This window comes from Tarenaya hassleriana, unplaced genomic scaffold (assembly GCF_000463585.1).
Source record: "Tarenaya hassleriana unplaced genomic scaffold, ASM46358v1 Cleome6, whole genome shotgun sequence".
NCBI classification, from domain to species: Eukaryota; Viridiplantae; Streptophyta; class Magnoliopsida; order Brassicales; family Cleomaceae; genus Tarenaya; species Tarenaya hassleriana.
In genome coordinates, this window is record NW_010968505.1 from 3,687,750 (window position 1) to 3,698,608 (window position 10,859).

A 10,859-nucleotide genomic window follows, 5' to 3' on the forward strand; every position below is an offset into this window, starting at 1 on the left:
ACCCCCCCCCCCCCCCTTTTAAGATTATAGTAATATTTTACATGTCGCATCCTGATTTCATAAATGGTGGTTGAAAAATGATTACCTGCTAAATGGCGGACTTGGTTGAGAAATCATTACCTTAATTAATGCTCAAGGAACTTAAGTCAACCCATCAAGACTTGAGGCCAATAAATTCCTCGTGTTCTGTTTGGGCTGCATCCTTATTGGGCCACTTATGGACTATCTCGGTCCATTGGACTAAATATGGATCCAATTAATTGGGTAAGAAAATGATTATTATTATTATTAATTAATTAATTAATTAATTAATTAATAGGGTAAGAAAAGTTCTGCAAACTTATATCAAATGCTTTTTTTAATGAGCTTTATATGTAGTTTTGTAAAGTGGGTAGAATAGGTATATAAATGCTTGCCAAGCCAATGAAACAAGTGCTCTATTTTCTTCTTCTTCTTTTGGATTTATGCAAGAAAAGTCTTTTCTAACGATAGAGATGTGTGACTACAAACTTGTGGTAATTAATGGAATTTAACATTTGAAATGATAGAACATAAAAACCATAATTTATAGATTTTTAAAAACATTCATCTAAAAAATCTTTTTTTTATTGGTAAATTTTGTGTTAATTTAAATCCATTTTCCTCATTTGAACCTTTTTACCAATTGAAGCAAATAAAGATAGTGATAAATATAATTTATTTTACCAGAAAAACATTTTTTTTTCAAAAAAAAATTATCTCTTTTGTTTTTTGAAGTAATAAAAGTTATAGCCACCAAAATATTTGGTCGCATGTTCATACCTATAATGGTTTACAAGATGATTCCACCATAATCACACTTGGAAAGGTTAAGGGCGATTTAACACAAAAAACCAATATAATAATACTAAAACACATATATATCTAAAATTTTTAGATTTCGATTTCTGATAACGAAATGTACTGTTCATAATTTTCGAAACACGAATTCAAATTTCAATACTCTAATATTTGTAAGTATCTCATCTCTGGCTTGCCCTAAAACTACTAAAAAAAATAATATTTTTTTAATGATTACCCAAATAAGAAACTAATATTCAAAATAGCATTGAATGGCTTTAGTAATCTTCAACAATCAACAAACTGTTGATATCATGATTGAATTGCATAGTCAAATATATTTATAGGTTATTATTAAAATAATTTATACATTTTGAAGTATTTGGATTTCTTTGTTTGAAGTAAGGTACACACAAAATGCTTAAAGAAAACATATTAAAGAAGTTACTAAATAAAAGTCAAACAACTATAAACTCATTAAGGAAATGTTTTTCTTGTATTTTTTTTTTAATGCAAAGGGATTGAATATTCCTTCATTTCCCACATGGGCAGATATTAAAATATATATATATATATATATATATTATTACAGAAATTATGGAGTGATAAATTTGTATCGGAATAATAATGGTATGATGGAAATAGAGGATATTAGTTAGGTTTTGTTGCGAATAAACACAAGAATCGATATTATTTTTAAAATTTATAAATTAATTTAAATAATTAAAATTATTTTTAGCGATACTAATATTGACAAATCATTATGACTTTTTGGTGAATGTGGAAGCTAACTCACTTTGAAAAAATGTGTTTGTATATTTCCATGTGGAAGAGTCCGACAAAATCATGAGCACATCAATAATAACACTAAATGTATATATTGGAAAATACACATTTCACGTTCACATGTATATATATTTTCCAACATAGCTACATGTATATGATACCAAAGATAGGTACTGGACGAACGATGCTATCAATCAAATTATTTCAAAACTTATTTGATAATAATATTGTTTTTATACAATCTTTGTTTTTTTCTGAAATTATAATTCCAAAAATTACATATATGTATTATAGGTGATGATTATTCTTCGAAATGTTCATTTAGCGAACAACATTATATGATGAATTGCGAGAATATTTTCTAAATTTACTAAATTATCAGAAAATAATTAAATTACGATTATTATTGATACTTAATTGAAGGGTTTATATTATACTCCAGTTATTAAGTAAAAAAAAAATTTAAAAAAATATATATTTTTTTTAAAAAAAAAGGCATTCACACTGCGACAAAGGAAGCATAAAATCTGGAATATCCAAAACTGGGCCTCGAGCATTTAATGATGTTTTTAATCCTCACCAATCAACAGTCCCGCCTGGGCTACATACATCCATGCAATATGTGTTTGTGCGCGCGTGTGTGGGCGCGTGTGTTTGCGCGCGTGTGCGTGTATATATATATATATGGGAACGCAACACATCTCAAATGACACGTTGATATTTCTAACGAGTTGTGTTTATCCGTTACACCTAAATCAAATCATAGATCTAAATTTTAAATTTTAAAATCTAACAAATAGACGTAAGTGATGTTCGTAAGGATTGTACTTTATATTTTATTATTATTAAATTCGCGAGTCTATATTCATTTAGGCTTTTTTAAGGGCGTGATTTTATTACAAGTTCAATTTCCATTACGTTATATAGTTTATTTACTTATAATCCTTTCTTAATTTATTTATATCCATTTAACATCATAGTTCTATATTCTCGATATACATAAAAAAAATTTGGAAATTATCATCGACTCGGTTTTATTCGGAACTAAAATGAATCGCATCAATCCAAGAGTGCAGTTGTGCAATTATCATTATAATTGCATTATTTGAATAATCGTAACTTAATTTATGTAGATGACGTGTTTAAATGACTTAATATCAAAACTACCTTTAGTTTAACTTCATATCATACATTTTTTAACCTATTTTTTTTTATCAATATGAACAATCATATAGTTTTAACAGTTTGTTCAATTTGACTAGTGTAACTATCATATAATTTTAACGGTGTGATCAGTGTGATTTTGAAATATGTTACAATAATATAATGTATAAGAATGTGAAGTAAGGATATTTTGATAATACCCCGTTTAAATTATGGTAAATTACAAAAAAAAATTAAGATGATCAACATAATTTAAAATTTTTATTTGAACGGATTCTTAGACAAAATGTATATATTTATACACACATATATAACCAAAGATACACTAAAAAATCTAAAAAATCATAAGACCAAGCAGTAAAATTATAGAATTACAGAATCCGCCTATTTACACATGACATCCCGTAACCGTATCATTCGGCCCCTACTTCTCAGCCCTCGGTTTGGGAAATTTCTATCCATAGTTTAAATATTTTTGAAAAATACTAACCAAATTATTAAATTATTCGGAGTTTTGATGTTCATAACCCGCCATTTTCATTAAGTAAAACTTTTTCCTTGTTGTCACCATTGAAATGTTTTTCCGACAAGAAGAAGAAGAAATCATTTATGAAGCACGAACGGACCAAATGCTTCCTAGGGGCTATTTTTGGATCCAAAATATTTATAATTCCTCAAATGTTTTTGTTAGGAAAATGATATATATATATATATATATATATATATATTATCGGGAAAAAAGAGATTTTTTTTTTTATTTCGTTATTATGGTGTTACAAAATGGTGGGTCGACTCCTACAACTACAACGTTATAGTATAGTTTCAATCAGGATGGAACTCGTAGAAATAATTTTTAAAAAAAAAATCCAATAATTATTAATACTTTTCTTGAGAAATTTAGAAAGGTTGAAATATCCAATAACAATATACGCTTTATAAAAAAAAAACTATACACGCAATTACTCACTCTTTGTATCTAAGGTTGGTATATATTTGTAGAAACTTTTCTAACTCAGAGTCATAAATGTGAATAAATATTTTGTTTTAATGTATTCTAATTTAAATCTTGTTATATATGATTATTTTTAGACTAAATTAATTGAATTCTTTTTTTTTTGGACGAATACTTTTTAGATCTTATTAGATAAAATATTTGAAAGAATACTGTTTCTTTTGGGTTCTAACTCAAATGGGGTAAATACAATTTTCCTAAATCTAAAAAACCAAATACCAAAAATAACCTAACTTAAACAAAAGTAACCATCCATAATCACAAATATAAATTCAAGTTTTAAATCTGGTAAACCCATATCGACTAGGGATGAATGTTTCGTTATTTGGTTCGAAATTTTAGCAGTTCGGTTCGAAAACGGTTTATTCGGTATTCTAATTCGTACCATATATTATTCGGTTCGGTTCGATTTCAATTTTGATACGGTTCGGTTTCATTTTTTTAAATTATATTTTCTCAATAAAATTTTGATTTATCAAAAATTTTATAAAGTTTGGTTCGATTCGTTCGGTTTTGGAAAATTCGATTCTATAAAACAAAATATATCATTAGAAAATTTTAAATGGTACAGAGAAAATATTGAAATTTTTGGTTCGATACGGTTCAATTTTGAAGAACCGAATCGAACACCCGCCCCTATGCGGTCGCCGTCCAAAATCAAAAGTGTCAACCCAAATTCTAATTTGTATATATAGTGATTAATAAAATTACAAATTATTACAACTCATACATTTTTCACCTTTTTATTAAATCCAGAGAGAAATTAGCTGTAGAATAAGGAAAAAAAAGGAAGAATAAATGCACATCACCGAATGAAGTAATAATATTCAAACAAAAGCTGAGTGAGCCATTTCATAAACTCCTATAAAACCACGTACTGGTGCTGCAGTCCTCTCTGTAAACCTTTAAAGACGAAAACCCACCACCAAAATACAAACTCCATAGAGAGCTTTGATCTTATAATCTCTCTCTCTCTCTCTCTCTCTCTCTCTCTCTCTCTCTCTCTCTCTCTCTGTCGACAGTTAAACAAAATATATCATTAGAAAATTTTAAATGGTACAGAGAAAATATTGAAATTTTTGGTTCGATACGGTTCAATTTTGAAGAACCGAATCGAACACCCGCCCCTATGCGGTCGCCGTCCAAAATCAAAAGTGTCAACCCAAATTCTAATTTGTATATATAGTGATTAATAAAATTACAAATTATTACAACTCATACATTTTTCACCTTTTTATTAAATCCAGAGAGAAATTAGCTGTAGAATAAGGAAAAAAAAGGAAGAATAAATGCACATCACCGAATGAAGTAATAATATTCAAACAAAAGCTGAGTGAGCCATTTCATAAACTCCTATAAAACCACGTACTGGTGCTGCAGTCCTCTCTGTAAACCTTTAAAGACGAAAACCCACCACCAAAATACAAACTCCATAGAGAGCTTTGATCTTATAATCTCTCTCTCTCTCTCTCTCTCTCTCTCTCTCTCTCTCTCTCTCTCTCTCATGGATCTACTGGCAGTAGCATGTCTTTCACTCGCTGGTTGTCTGGTCTCCTACATGTTGAGATGGGTTCTTGAGTGGAGGAGCCAGAGATGCTACATGCTTCACTACGAGTGTTACAAGGGCAGAGACGAGATGAAGCTCAACACCGGGAAATGCGCAGAGGTCGTGCAACGGAACAAGAACCTGGGTCTTGAAGAATACCGCTTTCTCCTGCGGACCATGGTCAGTTCGGGCATAGGGGAGGAAACTTACGGCCCAAGAAACGTGCTCGAAGGCAGAGAGGAAAACCCTACCCTCCCCGACGCCCTCTCGGAGATGGACGACATCATATTCTCCACCACCGACAATCTCTTCCGGAGGACTGGCGTTTCCCCCTCGGAAATCGACATCCTCGTTCTGAACGTCTCGCTCTTCGCCCCGGCCCCTTCGCTTGCTTCCCGAGTGATAAACCGGTACAAGATGAGGGACGACATCAAGTGCTATAACCTGTCCGGATTGGGGTGCAGTGCCAGCGTCATATCGATAGATCTCGTCCAGAGACTGTTCAAGACGTGCAAGAACTCGTTGGCACTCGTTGTCAGCACTGAAACGATGGGTCCTCACTGGTATTGCGGCAAGAACAGATCAATGATGCTCTCAAACTGCCTGTTCCGAGCAGGCGGGAGCTCGGTTCTGTTGACGAATGACCCGAGGCGGAAGAACAAAGCTATCATGAGGCTAAAGACCGTTGTCCGAGCCCATGTCGGATCTGACGACGACGCCTATTCTTGTTGCATTCAGATGGAGGATAAAGAAGGGTACCAAGGCTTTCTCCTCACCAAATACTTGAAGAATGCCGCGGCTAAGGCCCTGACAAAGAATCTCCAAGTTCTTCTTCCTAAAGTCTTGCCCATGAAGGAACTACTTCGTTACGCGATAGTTCGGTCTCTGAAGAAGAAAACGAAAGGCGAATCCTCGGGCGGCGGGATCGGACTCAACCTAAAAACCGGGTTGCAACACTTCTGTATCCACCCCGGAGGAAGGGCAATCATCGAAGGGGCGGGAAAGAGCTTAGGGCTCAACGAATATGACATCGAGCCATCGAGAAACGCTCTTCACAGGTTCGGTAACACATCATCCGGTGGGCTTTGGTACGTTTTGGGATATATGGAGGCGAAGAAGAGATTAAGGAAAGGCGATAAGCTTCTTATGATAAGCATGGGTGCAGGCTTCGAATCTAATAACTGCGTTTGGGATATAATGAAGGATTTGGACGACGAAAACGTGTGGACGGACTCGATCCAACGTTACCCCGAGGCGGCGAAAGTCCCGAATCCGTTCAAGGAGAAGTTCGACTGGATCAACGACGAGACGTTGAGCTCCGTCCGGATCGCTTAGAAGCTATAGAGAGAAAGCTCAAACACGTTTCCAAGGTTCTTTCTTCTTCTTTTTGTTTAAAGGAACAAAAACAAGATGCATATATATATATATATGATATGCTTCAATGATACACTAAGGGGTTATTATTTCGATTTCACCGCATTTTGATTGCTTTCGCTCTCTGTTTATCCTCGATTTCAATATATACATGTACGGTCCATCCTCTTGCTCGTTACCAATAAAAATTTAATTTCTATTGCATGAAAAAATAATTTGTTTTGCGTGTACACTAGAAGAAAATTGCCGTTTTCAGTTTGAAATTCGATTTCAAAACGTGGAATGGAATTTTTTTTGTTGTTGGTTGGAAACTATTGCAATAAATTTTTTGCTGACATTATTATGAGTACACATTAGATGTAAATTGTAACCTTGGAGGTTGGTAAAAGCTTTTACTGTCTTACCTGTCACTTGACACATTTTAATCAAGCTGTTATCCGTCCAATTTCGAACCCATTACAAAAAAAAATAATAATAATAATACACCCAACGTTCCTAACTAATATAACTGTAAACGTCAAAGTTTCATTCTCGGCGACCATTCAAATAAAGATATTTAAAATGTACCCTTTTTTTATTTATGGCTATTTTGGCGGATTAATTAATATTTTTACTATTATTAAGATTTCATTTATTGGTGGATTTTTTTTAAAAAAAATTATAAATAAAAAAATGAACAGGTAGGACAGAGGGGGAGGCCCCGACCACCTCTGCAAGTGGCACCTTCGTTGAATGAATTTGGTTGGTAATATACCAATTTTGCGATGATGTTTCCTATTGAACAATAAATGATTTTTAATAGTAATATTTTCTGTTTTTATTTTTCTACGACAAATTGGTGTAATAAAAATTGGAGCAAATGGCTACTTTTGTGCATTTAAGTCTCACATTCTCAGGTAGCAAAAGATTGTATTTTTTTATATTTCATATAGGTGATATTGTACAAAGTAAAACATATATGTAATATCGAAATAATAATAATAATAATGATATAGTTGTGAATTTTGCACCGTTTTTTTAATAATAATAATAATGATTTAGTTATGTAATATCGAAAAGACAAGACTTGGGTGAAAAAGTGGAACAGGAAAAGGACTTGAGACGGTTCATGAATGGATATTGTGGCTCGAAGGAATTGCGAACAGAAGGGAAGGAAAGAGACTGCGGGGGTGGTGGTAGCTGTATGAACATTTATTACACATCTCGTGTCCTGTCCCTCCTCATTTATATGTCACGACCAACCACAAATTTCGGCATAATGCTGTTCATATTTCGGTGATTTAGCTCCAATTCTTATTTGTAAATTAATAGATCAACCTTTTGATTGGATTTGGGTTCTGATTTCCAGATATCCTATATGATCACACAAACTTTTACATTATTAAAAATAGTGAAATAACAATGAAATATCTTTACTTTTTAAAATTACCAAAATATATTTAATATTTGTTAGAAATTCCGAAATTGTTCTTTTTTTTGGTAATCAAAGAAAAAAAAATGAAGAGGAAACAGTAAATCATTTGCTTAGCAGTAAAAAGGGAAAATTGAGCACGCGTTTAACCTAATTTTTTCTTGACAAAAACAAAAAGGAAAAAAGGGGAAAAAAAAACCCTGAGCCCTAGATTAGGGTTTGATTCGACGGAAGCCATTCTTCTCTAATCTCATTTTCATTCCCTCTCCAACCATTGAATTGTTCGGTGGGGATGTGTTTCAATCCCAACTTTAGAACTCTGCTGCATAGCAAGAAGCCCGAATGGTGCCTGGTGGGTTACGAAGTCGAATTGGGATTTCGACGAAGCAACAACATTCGGAACCCCCCGAAGGTTTGTTCGTAACTCAGATTGTGTTTCTCCGTACAAAATATCATACATTTGTTTCCCATTCATGCAGAGATTTGTCTCCACCGGATCTTTGATAATGAATGCTCCTTGCAAAGTTTAAGGTATGCACCCATTCCTGTCTTCACTGCAGTAGTTTTATTCTCTCAAGTGCCAGCACTATGTATTTTTTTTCAGGTGTAATGCATTGTGAAAACTTCGAATTGAATTCAGTTCAGTTGACAACTGTGTGGGATTAGACGAAAAGGGTTTAGATCAAAATCAATTATTAATGGTTCGTCATTTATCGGATTTGGCCTAGGATTAAGGTCTGCTCATGTTTAGAGACAAGCCAATGCAGAGTCAAGAAATGGTAGGAACTTAGTTGTCCTAAGCCAGTTTCCTATCTTTTAGTCTTATCAGAACACAGAACCCATCAAATTTCCACCGGAACAGAACATAGTTGTGTTTCTCCCTAGCTGGAATATGATCGAATCCTGAAACAATGCTAAATACGGTAAATGTTACCAGCTTGTTTGGAGGGCTCATTTATGTGATCAAGAACTTAGTAGTTAAACCATGCATATCGTATAGGTAAGCAAAAGTACCATGATGGGGTTCTCTTGTTTTGCTCCTGTTCTGCTTGAGAGACCGACCACCTGAGAGTATCTGTCGAAATTTAGCGAAAGGGTTGGAGGAAAATGCCGCCTTCTTCTTGTTCCCGTTGTAGCTGATTAAACCATTGCAATGGTTTCCAGTCTTGCTTTTGTACTAGACGCCTTACTAAATCAATCTTCCATGCATAACCTGTAATCGATGTCCCCGAACCAAAATACTCAGCTACTCCACATCACAAAGTTCAAGAGATTAGGCTTCTTATCACTTGTTAAAGTTTTTTTTTTTTATAAAGCATATGATATGTCTAGTACTTTGTCTAAGTTTTTCTTAATTATCCTGTTTTACAGAGTTGTGCTTGTCTGCAGGACATGCTAGCATCATATTTGTGGTCCCAAGATTGTGAGAGGTATGGGTTCGTCCTTTGAGGATCTATGAAATCGAGTCTTCCGAAAATCTCTAAGACCTCTGGTGGTTCCTTTTCCCTTCATCCACCCACCCTTCTTCTCCCCCGAAAGCAGAAAACTCATCCCTTCGATTGAAAAAGCTGATGGATATCGAACCCAGGTAGATACCCCATGACAGAACTTCAAGTTGTTAGAAACCTCCTGGATACTTCATTAATTATCCGCACGCTGGAAAACAGGCATTCCGTCTTCTTGCTTTGCAAAGTAGAAGTAGTTTGTATTTGTTTTCCGCAAATGGATTCTCATTCTGGGTTCCTGATCTTTCTCTTTTCAGTTTTCCTGCTCGTGGATTACCCGAGATGTTTATGATTCAGCAATTGGTTTGCCACCCGACGACAACCATATCTCTAGTTTGAAAGACCTTTTGCTGTCAGCAGATTCCAAACAGATGACAGCAAAGGTACAATCTCTTAAAGATCTGCAAAACAGAACACTGTTGAGCCATTGTCTCTCTTCATTTACATTAAGAAAGAGACTGTGATTGCATGGGTGACAATACACATTTATCAACCTCGTTTTCTCAGATTCAACGACGCATCTAAATCCCCCGCCAGGCTTTCCAATGGAGATCCTGAAGAAACACAGGCCAAAGTTTCATTATAAGAACCGAAAGCAAACTAATTGGTAAGGCTTCGGGACCTTGTCTCAAACTGCAAGAATCTGTCTCTTTCATTGTTCCATGACAATTTTCCGTTAGAGTAATGTCTATGGATTAATTTAATATTCACATCTTTTCCGTAGAATAATGTTTATGTTGGACCGGTTAAGTACACAACATTTCACTTCACGATGGTAACTTCTTTTTGTCCTATCCAAACTTGATAGTTCAGATGAAACGGGAACATGAAATGTTTGTCCCATCCCGAGTTCAAACCTCAAATTTGAGGGAAGAAACGCATAATCCAAATCACGTGTAGTTCCAGATTCCGGAATTAATCTGGACCTTGATCCATGATATCCCATTAACCATGTGGTATATAAGCTGGAAAATTCAGTGTTGTTATCTTGTAGGTATATATGCCTGCTGGTTTATACAAAATATCATGGATTCTGTAGACTAATTAAATTTCGATAGATTTCGTCGTCACTGTTGGGTTTAGATATAATAACCGTATTATATTATAAAAAAAAATTACTTAGAATATAAATCGATTCAAAATGGTTCATTCTGATGGGATGCTATAAATATTTGATTCATTTTTTTAGACTTGGGTATTTTTCTATTTAATTTGATTTCGACGCGTTTGTTTTATACATTA

At 34.0% G+C, this 10,859-nt stretch overlaps 1 protein-coding gene and 1 long non-coding RNA gene across 5 annotated transcripts; both read left to right on the top strand.

The window, feature by feature from the left end:
* The first annotated feature begins 5,156 nt into the window (after positions 1 to 5,156).
* Positions 5,157 to 8,052, top strand: LOC104799370 (3-ketoacyl-CoA synthase 19-like). 4 transcript variants are annotated; one of them, XM_010521861.1, is made up of 2 exons: positions 5,157 to 6,697; positions 7,761 to 8,052. In XM_010521861.1, the coding sequence occupies exon 1, from the start codon at positions 5,286 to 5,288 to the stop codon at positions 6,660 to 6,662; it is 1,377 nt and encodes a 458-aa protein (XP_010520163.1). In that variant the 5' UTR covers positions 5,157 to 5,285; the 3' UTR covers positions 6,663 to 6,697; positions 7,761 to 8,052. The 4 variants fall into 4 exon arrangements, with proteins under 4 accessions (XP_010520163.1, XP_010520161.1, XP_010520162.1 ...); XM_010521859.1 differs by having other exon boundaries at positions 7,781 to 8,052; XM_010521860.1 differs by having other exon boundaries at positions 7,789 to 8,052.
* Positions 8,053 to 8,292: 240 nt separating this feature from the next.
* On the top strand, positions 8,293 to 10,387 carry LOC104799372. Its single transcript, XR_769566.2, has 5 exons — positions 8,293 to 8,524; positions 8,592 to 8,643; positions 9,502 to 9,700; positions 9,875 to 10,000; positions 10,125 to 10,387. It is a non-coding gene; the product is annotated as an uncharacterized LOC104799372 (long non-coding RNA).
* The last annotated feature ends 472 nt before the right edge of the window (positions 10,388 to 10,859 follow it).

Coding starts and splice junctions, on each gene's coding strand:
- LOC104799370 (XM_010521861.1), top strand. CDS start 5,286: ATGGATCTACTGGCAGTAGCATGTCTTTCACTCGCTGGTTGTCTGGTC.